Below are 23,938 nucleotides of genomic sequence, written 5' to 3'. Positions count from 1 at the left end.
TCCTGCTCATCCATGGTAATATTTGATCCAGCCAAATGAAGAATTTCTGATTCATTTTTTTCTATCTACAGATGTTTGGTTTGGAGTTGGCCACAGATTTGATTTTGTTTTGAAGGATGAAATATATAGCATTTGTTCTAACAAAAAAAGCCTCGCTTGTTTCTTTTTAGGAAACATTACCTAGGATGATCATTTTTTTTTGCTTTCATAATAATTTTATGAAGAAAGAACGTGACTGTAGTGTTTTATATACTGTATTACATTTACAATATAAAACAAAGGATCTGACCTGTTAGAAACAAGAAAAATGTTCCATTACAGAGTACAGTTACCTGTCATATTGCAGTAAACTTTCAAAGGTCCCAGTGCACCACTGCCATCTGGATCTATCCAGTAAGAACCTGTTGTTTTGCCCAAATGTTTATATGCTTCACAGGAGAGTTCGTAAAGAGCTGAAACAAACAAAACCAATAATTCAAGTAAGAAATCTACTCAGAGATTCAGGAAAAGTACATATGTAGAAAAAGTCACAACTCTATAAGGAAAACTGTGAAACAAGCACTGTAAAAATCTCATTGCATTGTAAAAACCCATTGTTTGCACTAGAAAATTGGCATCAATTTTCTTCTTATTAAGTAGCATCTGAGCAGGAAATATTGCTTCAATTGCTAAATGGAGATGGTTTGATGGGATCAGAAGATATGGATCTGATTCAGGAAAAAAGCAAATACTATGTGTTCACATACCTATAACTGCGTACTTGTTTCATAACTGCAATAGTTATTCATTTGTCTGCTCCATTTTTACTTATGGATTTATTAATATATTTATTTGTTTGTTAAATTTATTTGCCATCCATATTGCCAGAGTTATTCTGGATGCCTTACAACAGTAAAATGGAAAAAATAAAAATGTAAATATAATAAATAAGCATAACAATATCAAAGCAATATAATAATAAAAATACGCAAGGAAACTACCATAATATGGATGGAGGTGGAACAGAAGTACAAGTGGAAGGTAGGGTCAACTGATTAATCAAATAGCCACCTCCAGCATGGTACTCTCATATTGGAGCTCCAGGCCAACAACAGAGCCAGGCCTCCAACTTGTAACCACACAACTGACGGCATCTGTGGATGAGTGGTGGAAGTGCTCAGGGTTAGCGGCTAGTTGCCACTGAGTTATCTACCTCAACCCTCAAGAGACTCACTGAGTCTGACTTTTGGTCACAAAAGCCAATGCTGGACACAACCTGTAGTGGCTAGCCCACATCCGATGTACACCTGGCAGACTGGGAGTGGACAGAGCCAGGCTATGGTGGAACCCTGGGAACTCCCCCCTCCCTGTCTGGGTCCTTTGACGGTAGCCCAGATAAGGTGGCCATTTTTCTGGGTCAGGTTATTGAACATATGGACTGGTATGGCCATTTATACAGTTCGCAGTGGACAATGGTAATGGTCATCGCGGCAGTTCTGAAGGGGGAAGCTACAGACTGGGCAACAGACCTCTACAGTGAATATTGTCCAGAATTGTGACATTGTGGTCTCTTTTTGGATGCCTTACGGGACTACTTTAACGATCCAACCTGCATCCAAAGAGTGGAGGGGGAGCTGATAGCATTATGCCAGAAGGGTCGTCTGGTGTAGAGTATATCCGGGATTTCCGATGGCTATCAGGGAAACTGCAGGCCTGGCCAGAAAGACTTTTGGTACACCAATTCAAGGTGCTTGATAGGTCAATCAAACAAGCTTGTGTATTGGGGCTTATCACTGCGTTTGTGGGCCTGTTATCAAGCCTCCACGGAATTAGAGGTGGAATAGAGACCTAAAACCAAAAGACAAGGGATTTTTGAGGCCACACTGCTTCATAGACCATACAGTGAGTAACCCCGCAGGACTCCTGCTGCTGCACTGGGGTTCAGCAGAGAAGATCATACTGGCCAGGCCACCAATGGTGTGTTTCCGATGTGGGAAGCCTGGTCACAGAGCAGCAGACTGTAACGTATCAACCCCAGCCTCATGACCTAAATTGGTCCAGCCATGTCCAGGGCCATCTAATACTATACTAAGGTGACCAGACATCCCGCTTTTGGTGGGACAGTCACGATTTTGCACATTTTGTCCCGCGTCCTGCGTCATTTTTAAAAAATCCCAATTTTTTTAAAAAAAATTATCTTTACCAATGTAAAGAGGCTGCAAGGCCGTGGCAGATATGGGCCGCCAGTGGGTCTTACTGATTTTCTAGGATACATACAAGTTGCTCACTACATCCTCCATATTCGGGGAGAGACACTCGCTCCCACGCAGCACGATCACGCTGCAGGTTTTCAAAGCCACACTCTTGATTGGCTTGCAAACGTCATGAGAGACGGCTTCCGAAGGAGGACAAAAAGCGCTGTAGCTGTGCCTAAAGAATAGCCGTCTCTGTAGGAACGAGAATGTCACTCATCCCAATCCGTTGAGACAAATATTTAATCTCTCAGTTCAATGCTTTCGAAAAGCAGAAAGCCTAGATAGTCAAGGGAAGACTTATCCTACTCGCGATAGCATTGGGATTCTGCACTATAGCTCACAACGTCGCTATGCAGTAGTAAATTGAAAAGATACAATAAGGAAAAACTGATGTCATTAAGCTGTAAGTCCTGAACTAATATATTAAGGAGTAAGCCTTACTGAATTGCACATGGTTTTACATGTATATACAGTATGCACAACTCTGCAGAGCATAATTGGATCCTACAATAAATACATTCAGTAGTATCAACGCATTTTCCAACCTGGCAGAGAATTTTGGGAATTGAAGTCTCAGTACAGAGGTGCAGATCTTGAGCGAATCGGCTTGAAGGAGGCTAGAAGACAACAGGGGCCTCACTGAATTTAATAATACTTGTTGCTGAATCAAGCAGACATGCCTCTGCTGATTAAACTATTTCAATGTTTTCCCTATAATTTCTTTTACAAGATATAATCTTCCTTGAGTCTAGCTCAGTTCCTGAAGAAATCATAAACATATTCAAAAACTGCCAGGTTATTTTTGAAACTTGTTTTTCCCATTTAGCTTTCAATTTGTAGGGATGTAACCTGCTGTTTTTGCCTGCTCTCAAAAAGATGAGCAGGGTTGAACCTGGCTAATAATTGGAGGGGAACCCACCTGGGAATCTCAGTAGTATATATTTAATAGGAAAAAATTAAAAATTGTCCAAAAGCAACAATGATAATTTCCATACTACTGCTAAGAAAATTATGACACATCAATAAAATTATAGAAGCTGAGTTTAACTCAAGAGAAACTTTTCTAAAGGAAGACATATAACAATTCCACAATTCTGAAAGAACAAGCTTGTTCTATATGAACTTTCAACTTTAATAAGATTTGTATGCCACCCACTCCTTTGGGACTCCGGGCGGCTCACAACAAAAGTAAAAACATATAAAAATTTTAAAAATACAATTATTAAAATTAATCTATCATCCATTCAATCAAGTGGGGCTGGATATTAATCAACAGCCCCAGGCCTGCCGGAACAGCCAGGTCTTGGTTGGTTTACGGAAGGCTGGGAGAGTGGTAAGGGTCCAGATCTCTGCGGAAAGCTTGTTCCACAAGGCCCGTGCAGCTACAGAGAAGGTCCTCCCTCGGGAAGCCGCCAGCCGGCATTGTCCAGTCGACGGCACCCGGAGGAGGCCCAACCTGTGCGATCTTATTGGTCGTTGGGAGGTGAATGGCAGGAGGCGGTCTCTCAGGTAGCCAGGTCCAATACATGTAGGGCTTTAAAAGTAACGACTAGCACCTTGAAGCGGGTATGGAGACCAATGGGGAGCCAGTGCAGCTCGCGGAGGATAGGTGTAACATGGGTATATCAAGGTACACCCATTATCGCTTGCGCGGCTACATTCTGGACCAGCTGCAGTCTTCGAACACTCTTCAGGGGCAGCCCCATGTAGAGTGTGTTACAGTAATGCAGTCTTGAGGTGACGAGGGCATGAGTGACCATTCAAAGTGCCTCCCGGTCCAGATAGGGCCGCAACTGGTGCACCAGGCGAACCTGGGAAAAGGCCCCTCTGGTCACAGCTGATAAATGGTGTTCTAACGTCAGCTGTGGATCCAGGAGGACACCCAAATTGCGGGCCCTCTCCGAGGGGTGTATAACGTCACCCCCCAGGCTAAGAGGTGGAATGTCTGGACCATCCTTGGGAGGCAACATCAATAGCCACTCGGTCTTGTCTGGATTGAGTGCAAGCTTGTTCACTCCTATCCAGACCCTGACAGCCTCCAGGCACTGGCACATCACTTCAACTGCTTCGCTGAGTTGGCACGGGACGGACAGATACAATTGAGTATCGTCCGCATATTGATGGTATTTAATCCCGTGCCGGCGTATGATCTCACCCAGCGGCTTCATGTAGATATTGAATAGGAGGGGGGACAGCACCGAACCCTGCGGCACCCCATATTTGAGGGGCCTAGGGGTCGATCTCTGTCCCCCAACCAACACCGACTGCAACCTCCTACCTGAGGTAGGAGGAGAAACACCTTAAGATGGTGCCTCCCACTTCCACCTCCCGTAATCATCACAGAAGGATACCATGGTCGATGGTATCGAAGGCCGCTGAGACGTCAAGAAGCACTAGGATAGAGGAATGTCCTCTATCCCTGGCCCGCCAGAGATCATCGATCAGCGCAACCGAAATGGTGCCGTAACCAGGCCTGAAACCTGACTGAAAGGGATCCAGATAATCTGTTTCATCCAAGGTCCGTCGGAGTTGAAAGGCCACCACCTTCCCGACAACCTTCCCCACAAAGGGGAGGTTGGAGACTGGGCAATAGTTGTTCTAAATGGCTGGATCCATGGAAGGTTTCTTAAGGAGGGGTCTCACCACTGCATCCTTTAGGTGGTGCGGGTAGGATCCCTCCCGAAGAGAGGTGTTAACAATCCTCTGGAGCCAGCCACGTGTCACCTCCCTGCTGGACGAGACCAGCCAGGAGGGACACAGGTCCAGTAAACAGGTGGAGGCACTCACCACTCCCATGGCCTTGTCCACTTCCTCAGGAGCGACAAGTTGAAACTCAATCCATAAAATCCGATCAAGACCTTCCCCTGGCAGCTCGGCTGGTACCGTCCAAGTGGAGTCCAGGTCCGTCCAAATCCGAGCGATTTTATCCGACAGAAACTGAACAAATTCCTCAGCTCTACCCTGTAGAGGTTCGACCACATCCCTCCCTTTCAAGAGGGAGCAGGCTATCCTAAACAGGGCGGCTGGGCGCGATTCTGCAGATGCAATAAGAGCGGAAAAATGTGCACATTTTGCCGCCCGTATCGCCACTAGATAAGTCCTAATAAAGGCTCTTAATTGTGTTCGGTCGGATTCAGAGTTACTAGCCCTTCAGCATCGCTCTATGCGTCTCTTTTGGTGCTTCATCTCCCGGAGTTCCTCGGTAAACCAAGGAGCCCTCCTGAATCCACGTGAAGAAGCCGTAAAGGCGCAATCCGGTTTAGAGCCTCCGACGCTATATTCCAGGCAGCAACCAAGGACTCCGCCGGACTGTGGGCCAGAGAGTCAGGTATCTCACCAAGTACCATCTGAAATCCCATAGGGTCCATCAGGTGCCTGGGGCAGAACCACCTAATTGGTTCCACCTCCCTACAGTGGGGGATTGGTTTCCGAAAGTCGAGCCTCAATAGGAAGTGATCTGACCATGACAAGGGCAAGATCTTAATGCCCCTCAAATCTAGATCACATCTCCACTGCTCCAAGAGAAACATGAGGTCGAGCGTGTGACCCGCTGTATGAGTCGGATCCTGAATTACTTGGGTCAAGTCCATGGCTGTGGGAACTCAACCGCCTGGGGAACTCAACCGCCAGTTCGGCTACTGACTCGAGGAGCACAGGCAGGGCTGTTGTAATGCAGTTGGGAGGTAGGTACGTTAGTAACAACCCCACTTGACCCCCAAGGTCCAACTTCACCAGAAGGGACTCACACCCAACAATCTCCGGAGCAGGGATACTACAAGGAACTAAAGACTCTCGGATGATGACTGCCACTCCCCCACCCCTTTCTCTGGTGTCATGACTGGTGGAGCACCCGAAACCCTTCTTGGCACATTTAATGCCACAGCAGAATGAAGTAACACTGAAGATAAGTGCAGGTCAGTGACGTGTGGTGAGCTTCATGGCCAGTGAGACAAGCGCAAAAGCCCCGCTGAAGCTCCAGTGCCGCATCCGCCATAGAGCAGGACTGGGACCTGCTCTATGGCAGATGGCGCCGGGACTTTAAAGTCCTGCCGCCAGGACCCTGCCGCCACTTTAAAGCCATGCCCCCAGGCACTGACTGCTCCAGCGAGGCTTCCAGCTCCATCCCGGCGGGCAGAGAGTGCAAGGGAGGACTAGAGGCAATGGGCGGGCGGGAGGTGAAGTGAAGCTGCTCGGGCGGCTGAAGGTCGGCCGCCCCTCGTCCCTCAGGCTGGCTCTGCCCACCCGCCTGCCCATCGCCTCCAGTCCTCCCTCGATTCTCCGCCTGCCGGGATGGAGCTGGAAGCCTCGTTGGAGCAGTCGGTGCCCACCCTGCCCCCACTTTAAAGCCATGCCCCCGGGCACCGATTGCTCCAATGAGGCTTCCAGCTCCATCCTGGCAGGCGGAGAGGGTGAGGGAGGACTGGCGGTGATGGGCTGGTGGGCTGGCTTAGCAGTGCCGCTGCACTGGCAGAGCCAGCCTGAGGGACGAGGGGCAGCCGAGCCTCAGCCGCCCGAGCAGCCTCACTTCGCCGCCCACCCGCCCATTGCCTCCAGTCCTCCCTCGCCCTCTCCGCCTGCCGGGATGGAGCTGGAAGCCTCGTTCTAGCAGTCAGTGCCTGGGGGCATGGCTTTGAAATGGTGGCAGGGCCCCGGCGGCAGGACTTTAAAGTCCCGCTCTATGGTGGCCAGCACCGGGACTTTAAAGCCCTGCCGCCAGGGCCCTGCCGCCATGGAGACTCGGCTGCCCCTCGACCCTCAGGCTGGCTCTGCCGGTGCAGCGGCGCTGCTAAGCCTGCCCGCCCATCGCCTCCAGTCCTCCCTTGCCCTCTCTGCCCACTGGGATGGAGCACATCAAGCATGTCCTGCTGAATGGCCGGCCCGGAAGGCATGCCGGCACTTTAAAGTGCATGCCGCCTCGGCCCACCATGGAGCAAAACATTTCTTGGTTTGTGGCCGGGAGGCACGCTGGCACTTTAAAGTGCATGCCACTGCCCCGGCCATACAGCAGAGCAGCGGCATGCACTTTAAAGTGCCAACGTGCCTCCCGGCCACAAACCAGGATATGTTTCGCTCTATGGCAGGCCGAGGCTGCATGGCTTTAGAAAATAAAAAATAATAATAAATGTGCCAGCCCGCGCACCAGCAGAGGCGGGTAAACACACACACACATACAATAAAAACAAATTACAATTACTTACATTACAAATAATTTTGAATTCCTCCCCCCTGCCCCCTCCCTCTGACCCACATACCTTTCAGCTGCATCAAAAATGCAAGATTTGGTCTAGCCAGGCAAGGGCCAGGCAGGCTAGGATAGTTGCTGCTAGAGTCACCATGTGAATGACTCTGCTTAACTGTTTAAAAAAAGCCTCTAAACAAAGTGCCCTCTGCAGGAGGAGGCAAGAGAATCATGTGCCTCCTTTGCATAATGAATTTTTTGCCTTTTAACCCTTGGTTAACTCTGAGCAACGGTTAAAAGGCGAAAAATCCCTTATGCAAAGGAGGCCCATAGTTCTCTCGCCTCCCCCTACAGTTAGCACTAAGCAGACTCAGAGTCACTGTGACTTGGAGTCTGGCAGCAACGACCTTGGCCTTTTTAATTATTTTAAAATTTCTTTTCTTTTCCTCATGAGATTGGTGAGGCCCCGCCTCCCCTGCCTTCCCTGACTGCACGTCCCTGGTGCAGATAGTCCTCAATGCATGACCACAATTGAGCCCAAAATTTATGTTGTTAAGTGAGAAATTTATTGAGTTTTGCCCCATTTTACAATTTTTCTTGCCACATTTGTTAGGTGAATCATTGCAGTTAAATTAGTAACATGGTTGTTGAGTGAATCTACTTTTCCCATTCTTTGCTTGTCAGACAGCCGCGAAAGGGAATCACATGACTTTGGAAAACTGCAACTGTAATAAATCTGTGTCAGTTGCCAAGCATCTGAATGTAAATCTCGTGACCATGGGGATGCTGCAATGGTCATAAGTGTGAAAAACAGTAGAAGTCCTTTTTCTGTGCCATTGTAACTTTGAACTGTCACTAAATGAACTGTTGTATATTGAGGACTGCCTATATTACATTTAATTTTTTACAAATAGCCAATAATTTATATCCTTGAATAAGACTGCATTTAATTCATATAATTATATTTTATGACTATTTACATAGAGATAAATCTTACTAATTATTATACTTATAAACCAAGGCAGAGGAACTTGTATTATACTTCCTTTCACAGCAACATTCCCTTGGAAGTAGATTTAAGTTAGAGACCTAATGACTGGGTAAAGGCATCTGGACTGAGTTGGTAGTTAAATGACTACATTTTATTTCTTCATAGCTTTACTATCATGGCAAACAGGTATATTGGTAAACTGTAAACATTTGCTAATTGGTGCCATTTTTAAGAAAATATGCACAGGATTGAAGTACTAGAGAAAATTTTTATTAGAACTCCAATAAGAACAATAATACTGCATTATGTTTTTATTTTTGTTTATTTAAAGTGACATGTAATGTGAAATTAATCTCATTAGACAATACATATTTAATTCCCATGGTATGGGAAACATTAATACTAGATTTGTTACTTGTATCTCATTAGAATATAAAATACATATTTTGGTGGAGGGACTTGTATAGAAATTTTAAATATTTACAAATGAAAGACACAAGAATATTTTGAAGTATTTAAAAGCAAGTCATCCTCCAAAATTAATGACATAGCCCTCCTAACAGGACCCTTTTAAAAAACAAATATATAAGTATTATTATTGTACACAGAAAAATGTACAAAATGTTTGAAAATCATAAAATGACATCATAAGGCAGTTTGTCATTGTCTGTAAGAATACTTTGTCACTGTGCACACAACTGTACTGCTGATATTGAAGAATACTGTGTCTCACATATTCCTGTGAAATACCAAGATTGGCAGCATCTCCCTTTGAGTGATTTAATTGCCCTGAATCAATTCATCAGCTTGATGATGTTATTGCAACATTCACTCATTTTTGATCATACAAATCAGCTCTTTCTGGTTCACCATATTTATATTTTTGGCCCAGCAATAATTATACTTATGGCAACATAATCATCATCATCATAAAAAAGCTGCTTTCAGCAGTGAATTTCAGTTGAAGTGACTTCAGCACTCAAAAATTCAGTCGTGGCACGTTGCTTAAAGCATGGTTGAGAACCTGTCACAGACTTCCATTTCACAAACAATAACAACCCAATGTTTTTTCAAAACTACTTCTCAACAATCAAAACAAAACAATGTTTCAGCATTTCTAACATGTCAGTACTACCTTTTATGGCAATTGACAACCTCGGAGCCATTATTTTTCACTCAATCCTTACATTATGTAAGTGGAAATCAAATAAATACAACAGGCAGGAGGGTGGGAAAGGTGATAATTCTGAGGGGAAAAAATGAGAAGCAGCTATGATCCTGCCGTGAGATGCTAGTGCAGCATTTCTTTGGTGTTTTACACAATCCATGTTCAGCTGACACATGTATTACATTTGCCTGTTTTGCCCACTTTGAGCTATCCACTAACACACTGGTAAACTCCACACAATACTGATCCAAGATTGCATAGTGTGCAGTGGTGGGTTTCAAAAATTGTTTGAACCTACTCTGTGGGTGTGGCCTCCTTTGTGGGAGTGGCTTGCCGCCCATGTGACCGGATATGAGGATGCCGACGACACTTGTCAGAACCCCCTTAAATTACCTCACACACAGCACTGGCATGCATAAGAATATGATGTAAACTTGTTTTTTAAAAGGCATCTTTGGTTTGCGTTAAAACAACTTCAACACATGCAATGTTCTGATTGCACCACAAACGCAGTAGTCATCCTTATCTTTCACAGAGGCACTGAGTTTTATAAATAAGAACATGATAGTGTAGAATAATCATATCCAAGGACCAGTGGTGGGTTTCAAAAAATTTTGGAACCTCTTCTGTAGGTGTGGCCTGCTTTCCGGGTCCACTGGTGGAACCTCTTCTAACTGGTTCGGTAGATTTGACGAACCGGTTCTACCGAATAGGTGCAAACTGGTAGGAACCCACCTCTGATAGTGTGAGAACAGAGCGCACTGCTATTTATACAAAGCAGGTGCACTGCTTTAGTGTACATATAACACCCCTATGGATGTTTATATGCCTACAAGCAGTGTTTAATACAGCATCACTCTATTTCAAGTGTTTGAAAAGCAATTTTTTAAATTTTCAGCCCCACTCCAAGAACCTTCCCACCTCACATCCCAAGCTGCTGTTCAGTTATATATAGAATTGTCAGTCACATGCTTCCGTTTGAAGGAGACATCTTCATCATCATCCTCCTCCTCTTCCTCCTCAGTCAGCACCTCTAGTCTAAGGTGACCAGACGTTCCGCTTTTGACGGGACAGTTCCAATTTTGAACAATTTGATGAAACTGCCAGACAACTGATTTACGCTGTCCAGGCAGTGTAACGCAATCTCAGGGCTGGAGCGTCTCAGAGGAGACGTCGTCAGAGCAGCAAGGTGCCACCGGAACCCTATGCATGCATGTTTCTGAAGTCCAAGTTCAGAGAATAACATTAAATAAATGAAAATAATGAATGATATTGACAGATTCAAACCTAATAGTTTTCTTTTCAAAAATGAATAGAATGAATGTATGTATGAATGAATATATCATCTGTTATAAACAGTGCAATAACAAAAGTTAATATATTTTATTGAAGCAGTATATTTTTATTGAAATAGTAATTCTAGATAAGTGGTGATTAGGTATTATTTTAATACAGTTCATATAACAACTTTAATATAGTTCATATCATAACAACTACTTAACTAGTTTAAACTGAGGCTGAGTATGCATTAGTCCAGAAAACTAAACTTAATGGAAGCCAACATTGTCCCTCTTTCTGAATCATTGTATAAATTCAAATAAGGGCACCATAAAACTTGGAGCTGGCATTGCTTAGATATTAGCAGTCATATCAGTGATGAGCTGTCTGCTAAAATGAAGCAAGGCTGTAGCATGCACTTGAAGGAAAAGCCATACAACAAATAACAGCATGGCCCTAGATATTGCATTGGCATCCAAAGAAAGTATATGTATGGTAATTGGACAACAATGCTGTGTGTATATTCTGGACAAATCAGATGAATTCCAAGACCAAGCTGAACACATAGCAAAGATTAGCGCAATTCTCTCCTGCCCCCGACATGAAAGAATGGGAAAGTTGGTGGCATTGGCTGACAGGATAGCTGCCTGATTTCAACTGGTTAAGAACCCTAATGATGACTATGGCAGATACAGATGGCAGATATTGTTCTCTTAATCACCTGTTATGGATTACAATGCCTTCCACATTGCCTTTCCACCTGTAAGCAAACAATAAGGATCTCTCCTTACATGGATATTGGTGTTAGGTGAATCTTGGAAAATTAAATCATTTTCTGTTTCAAAGAGGATGGAATGATGGGCTGTCTGCTAAAATGAAGCAAGGCTATGGCATGCACTTGAAAGAAACTGGAATGCCTGTAATTGTGGAGTGTCTGGAAAGAACAAATAATGTTTATTCACAGAGAATATGCATACATAACACTTGAATCAATTCTAGGTGGTTAGAGTAATAAATAGGTGATAACAGTAACAGAGTTAGACATCTTGCATGCCTCAGCTAGAAAGTAGGAATAGTGATAGCTTGGAACAAATAAAATGTGTATTAGATAACTCCTGGAGCATTCATTAGCTAAGGTTTAGAAATAGGGACAATTAGAGACCAATATGACAATTGTTAGATCATTACTAAAAATTTCATTGGATTATTTGTTTTATACACCTAGAAACCACATCCAGTTTTGATCACCACACTATAAAAAAAGATATTGAGACTCTAAAAAAAGTGCAAAGAAGAGGAACCAAGATGACTAGGGGCTGAAAGCTAAAACATATGATGAATGGTTGCAAGTACTTGGCATGGCTAGTCTAATGAAGAGAAGGACCAGGAAAGACATGATAGCAGTGTTCCAATATTTGAGGGGATGTCACAGAGAGGAGGGGGTCCAGCTATTTTCTAAAGCACCTGATGGCCAGACAAGTAATTATGGATGGAAACTGGTCAAGAAGAGATTGACCTAGAAATACGAAGAAACTTTCTGACAGTGAGAACAATCAACCAATGGAACAGCTTGCCTTCAGAAGTTGTGGGAGCATCATCACTGAAAGCTTTCAAGAAGATACTGGACTGCCATTTGTCAAAAATGGTGTAGGGTCTCCTGCTTGGGTGGTGGGGTTGGACTAGATGACCTACAAGATCCCTTCCAACTCTGTTTATCTGTTAATATAGCCTGTCTTCTGCTTTAGTGAAAATGTATAAAGCTTTCTTAATTCTATTATTTGAGGTTCTTTGGCATTTTCTAGCCAAGACCTCTTTTCTTGGAGCACTTTAATAAAAGAAAAAAACCCCTCATGTTTGGTGTTCTTGGCACCAGGCTCAGCCCGACTGGGGACAACATTGGTGTGAAATCCATTGATTTAAAGGGGTCCACTCTATGTATAACAAAATCAATTTTTATAGGAAATTTTTTATAGATATACCATTTTTGAAAAGTCCTAAATGATTTCATTTAATTCCTTTCAAAGCAAATACAATCTTTTTTTAAAAACAACATACCCAATCTCCAAATATCATCCACCACATAAACGTTTTCCTAAACATCAGTGTTGAAGAAATTAGACATGAAAGTACGATGACAAGAGCCTTGAGCTTTTTTGGGGGAGGGGGGTTTCATATATATATATATATATATATATATATATATATATATATATATATGTGTGTGTGTGTGTGTGTGTGTGTGTGTGTGTGTGTGTGTGTGTGTGTGAGAGAGAGAGAGAGAGAGAGAGAGAGAGAGAGAGAGAGAGTGAGAGAGATGGTGTTCATTGCCTATTTTCATTGTGACTATTTATTTGGTGAAGTGAATTCTGCTACCATTACTTTCGTTATGGTTTTCCATAATATTTTTAAAATAACCAAAAATTATCCCCCATCCCCATCATTAGATTAAATGACAGATAGCATTAAGTGAGGACTCAACTAATTTTGTATCCCTAAGAGAATTATTAGAGTCATGAAAGTGTGATGGGCAATATAGAAATTTGATAAAACAAATATATTAATAAATATAAATAGTTTGATTTTCCACTATACCTTATGGAGAAACATTCAAAATCTTCCTACCTGTATGCTGCTTCTGAATGTAATGTAATCAAACATTCAAAACTGGCCTTTTGGTTCCAAGCCTGGAAATCCAACATCTATTATTGTATGCATTGTGTGGGTCAATGCATCATATCTGCAGTGACTAATTTTTGTGGTTTTATCTAAATCCTCTAAATCAGAGGCTGGAGAGGCAGAACAAATAATCAGTATGAATAAACCAGCAAACATGTAGATACCTACTGCCACTCCAGGAGATAATGAGTTTGAACAGGTGAGAACCAATTCAGCTACTGATTCTGGGAGGGTTCTGAATCCAAGAACACAATGACAGCTATAAAAGGCTAAGCAAAGGCAATCAGCATGACTCCTTGACAAGAAAGGACAGCAATGGCCTAATCAAGCCCTGGCAGCACTGAGAGGATTGGGGGCAATATAAGAGCAGCCACTAGAGGGTTGCCCTTTACTCCCTCTTTTGTAAACCTGACCTACTTCTCTTACTCCTTGCCCTATACTCAGACATTTGGGGCAAGTCCAGGGATGGGTTGCTCCCGGTTTGGACAGGTACACCAGAGGAGCTTTGTCAAATTTACCGTACCTTTTAGAACCCCTTCGTCCGGTGGGACAGTACTGGAAGATCCTCTTGCCTGCCTCTCCTCGCTCTCCCCCCACTAGTCGTCACTCGCTCACTCCCTTGCCCCGCCCATTCAGTCACTGCTGGCTCCCCCTGCCCATCTGCACCAAGCTTGCTCCGCCCGCCGCTCACTGATTGGTTGCTCACCAATCGCTTCGCCTCATTCACTCATTTGGGCAGCAGAGAATGAAAGGAGATAGCGTAGCCAAGGCAAATGAGCCTGCAGCTTCCTTCTTTCACATGTTCAGGCAATGGGGGAGGGGGCTTTCTCACACACCTTTGGAGAAAGAAAGAAGGCGTGTGAGAAAGCCACCGCATTGCCCGAGCGTGTGAAGGAAGGAGGCTGCAAACTCATTTGCCTTGGTTACACTATTTCCTTCTGTTCTCTGTCTCCCTACTTCACTCATTTGGGCAGCAGAGAATGAAAGGAGATAACATAGCTAAGATAAATGAGCCTGCAGTCTCTTTCCTTCACATGTTCGGGCAATTGGGGGTGGGGGCTTTCTCGCACACCTTCGGAGAAAGAAGCCCCCCCTATTGCCCAATTGTGTGAAGGAAGCAAGCTGCAGGCTCATTTGCCTTGGCTACGCTATCCCCTTTTGTTTTCTGTCTCCCTACTTCACTCGTTCGGGCAGCAGAGAACGAAAAGAGATAGCGTAGCCGAGGCAAATGAGCCTGCAACCTCCTTCATTCCTTCCTTCCCTCAGCGCCCACTAAAGCACTAAAGTCCAACTTTTGCTTCCATAGAGCATCACTCAGCATGATTCTGATTTTTGTATATATAGACATATAGATATCTGAGTGCATTTTCCAGGGCCTTCATTTGTATCCAACAAGTGCTCTACTCTTCTTTTACTGTTGATAATCAATCCTATAAAGTAGAAATTATCCAGGATCTTTACACCAAGTAGTCTATTTACTTACAATTTTACTTACTACATACATTTTAATATTTCATACTGTTATATATACAAGTGAAATTGTAATTGCTGAAAATGGTCATGCGTCAAAATGATTGGTAGCAATATTCATTTTGTGGTTCTTATTCTGTCTACAGTAACTCTATTAGAGCTGTCTTTGGCAGGGAATCTCATTCCCAATTTCAGTGGTGAGCCGAACTATTATGTGGGTGAGTTTCACTGAAACCTGCTTTTTAAAAAATTTATTTATTTATTTACTTAAAACTATTCATCTTTTTCATCACTTAATACCAAAATATGTTTTGAGCCGGTAAAGCTAAAAGAGCAAGGATTATTTATTCATTTTTATTTATACTTTGCCCTACCGCATCAGAATACCCAAGGTAGTTTATAACAGTGATGTGCGGTGACGTTTATGACTGGTGAGGCAAAAAGAAAGAAAGCGGTTTTTGGCCACCCTGACGCTATGTCCGACATAAAGATGGACGCCACTATGTCGGACATAGCGGCAGGGTGGTTTTGCCCGCTTTCAAGAAAGCTTTCTTGAAAGTGGCTTTTGCCTGCAAAAGCTGTCCTGCCTTTCTTGAAAGCGGGCAAAAGCCACCCTGCCACTATGTCCGACATAGAGGCATCCCACCTCTATGTTGGACATAGCACAGGAGCGGCCAAAAGCCACTTTCAAGAAAGAAAAAAAGTGCTAGCCCACCAGCAGAGGTGGGTAAAAGACCCGCCTCTGCTGGCGGGCTGCTGTGGACACAGAGAAAGAAAGCTGGAGGGCTGCCCTCCCTGCCTCTCCTACCCCCCTTCCCTCTCTTTCCTCTCAAACAAACTCTCTCCCTAATTGAGAGACACAAGCCATAAACACCCATACACAAATTATTTACACTTACATACAAATTATATTAATTTTGAATTCCTCTCCCTCCCTCCAACCCACATGCCTTTTCCAGTTGTTTCACAATCACAGAGGTTTAGGTTTAGGTTTAGGTTTTATTAACACTTATAGGCCGCCCTTTTCCCTGAGGGGACTCAGGGCGGCTTACATAAAATGAGGGGAAGGGATATACAAACAATAACACATACAAAACATAAAGTAAAATAATAAGCAACATTCATTCATCATTCGGGTGGGGGCAGTTATCTTTGTCCCCAGGCCTGACGGGCTAGCCAGGTCTTAAGGGCTGTGCGGAAGGCCTGGACGATGGTGAGGGTACGGATCTCCACGGGGAGATCGTTCCAAAGGGTCTACTACTGAGAAGGCTCTCCTCCTTGTAGTTGCCAGTCAGCACTGACTGGCAGATGGAACTCGGAGGAGGCCTAATCTATGAGATCTAATTGGTCGCAGGGAGGTAATTGGCAGAAGGCGGTCTCTCAAGTACGCAGACCCACTACCATGAAGGGCTTTATGAGTGACAAGTAGCACCTTGAAGCGCACCCGGAGATCAACAGGTAGCCAGCGCAGCTCGCGGAGGATAGGTGTTATGTGGGTGAACCGAGGTGCACCCACAATCACTCGCGCGGCCGCGTTCTGGACTAGCTGAAGTCGCCGGATGCTCTTCAAGGGCAGCCCCATATAGAGCACATTGCAGTATTCCAGCCTAGAGGTCACAAGGGCCCGAGTGACTGTTGTGAGAGCCTCCCGATTCAGGTAGGGTCACAACTGGCGCACCAGGCGAACCTGGGCAAATGCCCCCCTGGTCACAGCCGTCAAATGATGGTCGAAAGTCAGCTGTGGGTCCAGGAGGACTCCCAAGTTGCGAACCCTCTCTGAGGGGTGTAAAATTTGACCCCCCAGCCTGAGCGATGGAACACTGGTCGAATTGTTGGGAGGAAAACACAACAGCCACTCGGTCTTCTCCGGGTTGAGTACAAGCTTGTTAGCCCTCATCCAGTCCATAACGGCCTCAAGACCCCGGTTCATCACGTCCACCGCTTCATTGAGTTGGCACGGGGCGGACAGATACAACTGGGTATCGTCCGCATATTGATGGTATCTTATTCCGTGCCTTCGAATGATCTCACCCAGCGGTTTCATGTAGATGTTGAATAGTAGGGGGGATAAGACCGAGCCCTGCAGCACCCCATATGTTAGGGGCCTAGGGGTCGATCTCTGCCCCCCCACTAACACCAACTGCGACCTGTCCGAGAGGTAGGAGGAGAACCACCGTAACACAGTGCCTCCCACTCCCACCTCCCGCAGTCGTCGCAGAAGGATACCATGGTCGATGGTATCGAAAGCCGCCGAGAGGTCGAGGAGAACCAGGATGGAGGGATGGGGGATTTCAACTCTGCTCTTGTCTGCCATGGCGAAAATGTAAACTTATAAAAGGAAAAAGATAAGAGCTGCTGAGGTCAGGCTGGGTTAGCTGTTGCCAGAGTCCCCAATGGATGACTCTGCTTAACTGTTTAAAAAAGCCTCTTAAAAAAGCGCCCTCTACAGAAGGGGGCAAGAGAAGGAATTTTTTGGCTTTTAACCCTTGCTTAACTCTGCTCGAGTGATCATAAAGTCAGACTAAATGAGGCACGTGGTTCTCCCGCCTCCTCCTATAGAGGACACTTTTTTAGAGGCTTTTTTAATCAGTTAAGCACTAAGCAGAGTCATCCACTCTGACTCTGGCAACAACTACCTCAGCCTTTTTCCTTTTACATTTTTTTTTCTTTTCATGATGACAGTGGTGAGGCCCTGCCTCTCCTGCCTCGCCTGACTGCACGTCACTGGTTTATAACAATCAAATGAAAATTAAATTAGAGTTAACTCTACCATTTTAGTGTTTAATTAAAAAGAAAACAACTCTAAAAATATTACAACTCAATTTAATATTCACTTTCAATAAAGTATAGAAAATATGAGTGTTTGTTTTTAGTTTCAAAACACGAGTTAAGGCCTTCTCTTCTGTTTGACCTCTTTGTTGCACTTTTTTCCCACTATAAGTGGAATATTTTCAAAAGATGGAAAACAGGATGCCCAGTTTTGAGGAGACTTGAGACTCTTCAAAAGAGCTGTAAATCATTCAGTTGGCTCAATGTCACCAGGAATATGAGAACTAGCAGGAGGTTATTTTTATTTTTCTACTTGTTATAACCAAATATATATTTAGATTGATAATAGGCATTATATACATTGCCATGAAGAGTAATATTACTATTTCCCTCCTACTATCCATAGAATAAAGCACATTATTTTATTAATATTATATCTATTTGGATAAATAGGTCATGAGAGGTTTGAGCCGAGGTGGTGCAGTGGTTAAATGCAGCACTGCAGGCTACTTCAGCTGACTGCAGTTCTGCAATTCGGCTGTTCAAATCTCACCGGCTCAAGGTTGACTCAGCCTTCCATCCTTCCGAGGTGGGTAAAATGAGGACCCAGATTGTTGTTGGGGGCAATATGCTGACTCTGTAAACCGCTTAGAGAGGGCTGAAAGCCCTATGAAGCGGTATATAAGTCTAACTGCTATTGCTATTGCTATTGATTGCTATAAAAATTAATTCCCACAGTTTTTTCATTATGCTATCTATTATATTGTTACAGGTGTATATCAACCATTGCATGTTTACAAGAATTTTATCCTTCCAGATTTCTCTTTTACTTGAGGAAAAGAAAAAGGGAAATATATTTTTCCTTAAGGAATGATAGACAGGGAAACCAGATTTCAACCACTTCCTGCCTTTAAGAAGTCTTGCAATATTCTATGAATGGTTGACCCATGTATGACCTTGATCATGGGAAGGATTTGTTTTGGTTGTCTGCTGTAGCCAGCTACCTACTGTGAAAATTCCTATTCAAGGGAATTCTTAACACTCCTTAAAAGAACATTAATTTGTGGCTGCTCTGGCCCTATGGAACCATCTCCCCGTTGAGATCCGGACCCTTACTACCCTTCCAGCCTTCCGCAAAGCAACTAAGACCTGGCTGTTCCGGCAGGCCTGGGGCTGTTGAATTATCCAGTCCATTCCGATGTTATGACTGTTGCTGAATTTTTAATTGTTGTTTTTATTTTTGTACCCACTTCCCTTTCTTATTGTTAGCCGCCCTGAGTCTCTTGGGAGTAGGGTGGCATACAAGCTAAATAAACCTAAACCTAAACCTAGATGTTTTTGAAGAAAGACTTTAGCTTTATATCTAGAGAGAGAAATTGCTCTCCAAATTCATATTTCAATTTTTAGTCCTTTGTTTACTGTATGGTTGAAGTGTTGTTACATTTGCTATCTAAACATTTTAGAGTGTGTTTAAGTAATTACATTATAAAAAAATTAAAAATTGGAAAAGAAAATCTCACACACAAATGAAAAACAGTTTCAACTGCACAGAGCAGAACATATATTTGTAGAGTAGAACTAGGAGCATATAAGGGAACATGGAGGTAATCTAATCCAACCCCTTCCCAAGGCAGGAGTCCTTCCTTCTCTTTGAGAGCTGTCAGTGGTGTATGTGTGTGTGTGTGTGTGTGTGTGAGAGAGAGAGAGAGAGAGAGAGAGAGAGAAAGATAAGAAAGAAGGAAAGAAGGAAGGAAAAGAAAGAAAATAAGTAGGGAAGAGAGACACAGGAAGGAAGGAAGGAAGGAAGGAAGGAAGGAAGGAAGGAAGGAAGGAAGGAAGGAAGGGAACATGATCACAATTGAGCCCAAAATTTTGGTTGCTAAGCAAAAGCATTGTTAAGTGAGTTTCACTTAACATTTTCCAACTTGGCCATGCCCACCCGGTCACACAACCACCAAGCCACTCCCACCCGGTCACATGACTGCCAAGCCACTCCCACAAAACAGGCCATACTTACAGAATAGGTTCTAAAAAATTTTGAAACCCACCACTGGGCAAGTCATACAGTTCTCTCTTATCAAAACTTTAGATTGTCACAGAAAACACATCTCTACCTTTCTCTTGTTGATGACTCACATTTCAAGCCAAGCTCAAAGTTCAATAAAAGCTTTCAATTATATATTTACAGCCTATTTTTTTGTTTTGCATGGCACAAGATAATAAAATTGGCAGTCATTTTTTTGTGATTTGAATACAATAAAATCCATTTTTTTAACATTTTCAAGTCTCAATGCTAAAAAAACAAACTGTATTTCCAACTCCATATTAAAGTTGTTAAATGCACTCTGAAATATGCATCGGCTATGGATACACAAAAGGATTAATAACAGTAACAATGGCATAATTTAGAAGAGGTACTTTTAATTGCTCTTTAGGTCCATATGAAGCAATTAGTATTTTTCTTATCATTATCCTTGGTAGGCAGCACAATTGTCTATTTAAGCACTTCTTTCAGCAGCAGATTGTATGAATTCTCATTTCCAGCTCTTTGCAATCAATGAAACATATGCTTTGGAAGACAAATGCTGCACAAAACAGCAATTCTCCACAGTTGATAAACAGAGATTTACTTAGATCTATTTAATTTATTTAATTATAGATTTACCTAACTTATTAATACTATCACTATGATTTTCACCAGTACTTCCAAGCACATTAATTCTACCTTTCTAATCTTATAGGGTATGAACATAATTTTGTTATGATCCTTGTTTCTTTCTTTTTTTCATACCTAGAAAGTTAATCTCCACTAAATCAGGACTTTGGTTTATTTAACTCAGAACTGATGAGCAACAGATGAGCTGTGGTGCTGCAGTGGTTAGAATGTAGAATTGTAAACAAACTCTGTCCACTGTCAGGAGTTCAATCCTCACTGCTCAAGACTGATTCAGCCTTTCATCTTTCTGAGGTTGGTAAATTGAGGATCCAAATTATTGGGGGCAATATGCTGACTTTCTTAGAGAGTGCTGTAAGGCACTATGAGGTATGTCTAAATAATATTGCTATTGCTACTTTTAAGTTTCAGACAGAGGCTTTTCGAGTTAGAGATAGTAATCTTTCAGATATGAAACTGGAATTAATGATAGTTATGGGATAATCTTTCTGTATATATTCATTCAACTAGGAATGAATTATATGCCAAATGGTATATAGGAAAAGTCCATATCCCTTATTTCCTAGAGTTCAATGTTAATTCAAAAATTTTGAGAATGATAAGACAATCTTCCCTGTGTATATATAATCTCCCAGTTATCATTCTCTCCTTTCTGTTCTGTGCTACAAGCTCATAAAACATTCCAATTCTTGATGCAATATTCAAGTGTGCCCTGTGGAAACATACACCAAATTAAAAAGCAAGCATGAAATATTAAAAAAAGGAAGATGGGCAGATGCCAAAGCACCTTTGAAATGACTTTGGACTTAATCATGTTGTTGAGAAACAACACCATTACTTTTGTGATGATGAAGACAAGGATAAGGAAAGCTGTCATCAGAATGATAAAGATGAATGTGTCTTCGATACAGCAGATGGTAAAGAGGATGATTGACAAGTAGAGATGAAATTATAATTGAGCTACCACAAAATATTTCAGATTGGCAGCTCAATCTGAGTAAGGAAGCCAAACAGCTTTATTGAAAGTCAAAAGGCTTTATTTCATAACAATTTTAACTTTTGTAATTTGAAATAAAAAGGTATGAATATTAGTAGAAAATATGATTTAAACAACTACAGACTTAAATAAGAAAAAAAATAACAGCTAGCTACATAACTTTTTCAATGAGAATTATGATTGAATTTGAACGTGCTAATAAACTAGGATTTATTTAATAAACAATTTACAACTGGTTAGACTTTTATGGCCAAGATTTAGTAGCCTTTTATTCATGGAGATTTTTGAATTCTGATAGAGCATATTGAATCTGTTTGTTCCATGTTATTCAAGAAAATAAATCCTTCCTTAATTGCTTCAATTAATTCTGGCTTCACTCTTCATCTGAATCAAAGCATAGTTGTGTGAGAAATCAGCTGTCCTTTAGATTCTAATGTGATTTTTTGGGGCAGGGGGACAGCTTTTTGAGGGACTACTAAATTCAAACATATTTTTCTCAATTTGGATGCAGATGAGGCAGTATCAATGACAAGTCCAACTCAATCCTGAAAAAATAAAATCACACTGACAGGTTTAGCCAGGCCCCATGTCCGAGAGAACATCCAAATCTTTAAATAGTTATGAAATGCAAGCAGACTCAGACTGTACTGTTTAAACTGTTTAATATACTGTTTAATAAATGGTCCATAACATGCCTATCATAAAGTACTGCAGAAAGGATCAGTGACAGGTAGTCCTGCAAACAGCCTAGCCCACTGCAGTGAAGGGCTTTATTGGTAACCAACAGCATCTCAAATTCCACCTGGAATTTACTGGAAGTCAGTGTAGCTCAGTGCAATGATATAACATGGGTGTGTCAAGATTTGTTCATAACTACTTGCACCACTGTATTCTGGATCAATTTCTGAGTAGCTTTCTTCATCTAATCCCATATAAAGCACATGGTAGTAATATATTCAGAAGGTGACCAAGGCATGAGAGGAAAAGGTACTCAAACCAATAGAGATTTTCCTTGGAGACATAGCATAGGAAAATTCATCTTGTATTTGCTTTTAGCAATTTTTCAGCAAATTAAATAATCTGAAACAACAGTTCCCATCAGCAATTCAAATATTACCTCTACAAATAGCAGGGCCTAGATCAAAAGCAGAACTGTGGCTGCCATGCTCCTCCTCTGAAAACACCAGAAAAGACAATGTAGATGGGACAAGAAATATTCAAAATAGGAAAATAGCAAGCAAAACTGAAGCCCTGCTTAATTTATAATGATGTTTCCAAGGCAGAAGGCACCCTGGCCAGGAGTTCTTCTAGCTCCATTTTCATAGTGAGATCTCTGTGAGATTGGCTTTGAAGCAGAATGAAATGAGCTAGAAGCTATATTAAAGGGAACTACCATTCAGAAATTTAAAATATTCCTTTGAAGCTTCTCACAGCTTTGCTACTGAATGTGTTTCTGTGAACATCTACTTAATGTTACCATGCTGCTTTTCAGTATGTATTTTTGTGACTATTATTTTTAAACATTTTAAATATTTAAATATTTCTAAAAACTTTGACAGATTGCAGGTACTGTTGGGACCCTTTGGAGAAATCTTCTTCTAGGAGGAGGAAGGGAAAGAGCCCAGAGCTGCACAAATAACCTTGAAAGTCCAGACCAGTGGTGCCACAGCTGAGCATGGCTCTTGGTATAACATCCCCTGACAATCTTGCTCTAGCTACAATGGGAAATAGCCTGAATAACCTAATCATCCTTTTAAAAGCTGATCCCAGTTTCATCTTTTTCATGAGTAGTCATTTCACTTCACTTTTTCCTAGGGAAACAGGGTGGCTGTGCATAAATCTCTGTTCAGAGACAGAGGGAACAGCATCTGAAGGAACAGTGCAAAATTTGCCAAAAGCAATATTGTTTTAAATAATAAAAGACAGGTGATCTATGAATGCTCCCATGTTAAGGTGACCAGATTGCATTTGCGTTTGTCTCCGGGTGGCGTCCCACGCCACCGCTAAGATTCCTGGGTTCGGTCCCTGCAAAGGCGGCGGGACCGACGGCTCTTTCCCCCGGCACAGTCTCAGCCGGCAGAAACGGCGTCGGAGTCAGACTGCGACTGCATGCGCCCTTTGTCTCCTCCACTGTGGAAACTGGGCTTTTAGCTGTGGGCACCCTTCCTGTGGCACAATTAGCAGGAGCACCTGGACACTGATGGAAAGTGTAGGGACTTGGCTGCGGGGGGCGAAATCTGAGACTTCCCGGTTCAGCTCTTTCCTCCTTGCCAGATCTAGATGCGCCATAGCTCAGTGAGTTCTCTGGGAGCCTCGCGGGTGAAGTAGAGGGAGCTCCCGGCTATAGGAAAAGGTCTTGCTCCCAATAGTCAAGGAACAAGAGACAAAAGTCATTTCGTAATTTGCATCCACATGCAGGGGAATTTGGAGGTTGCAGAAATTTCACTCGGGGATTCAAAATTCACATGGTGTTTCACTATATTCCCTTCCCATTCTCCCACC

The 23,938-nt window shown here is 42.7% G+C and overlaps 1 protein-coding gene across 1 annotated transcript in view; it reads right to left on the bottom strand.

Annotated features, from left to right (window-relative positions):
- Positions 1-23,938, bottom strand: part of CNTNAP2 (contactin associated protein 2) — a 984,443-nt gene that overhangs the window by 348,713 nt on the left and 611,792 nt on the right. The window contains 1 exon segment of the mRNA XM_032235887.1: positions 333-452. Coding sequence (XP_032091778.1) covers positions 333-452 — 120 coding nt within the window.

The sequence above is a fragment of the Thamnophis elegans genome, chromosome Z (genome assembly GCF_009769535.1).
Source record: "Thamnophis elegans isolate rThaEle1 chromosome Z, rThaEle1.pri, whole genome shotgun sequence".
NCBI classification, from domain to species: domain Eukaryota; kingdom Metazoa; phylum Chordata; class Lepidosauria; order Squamata; family Colubridae; genus Thamnophis; species Thamnophis elegans.
The sequence above is the reverse complement of the archived record's forward strand: the minus strand, read 5'-3'. Positions and strand labels throughout refer to the sequence as shown.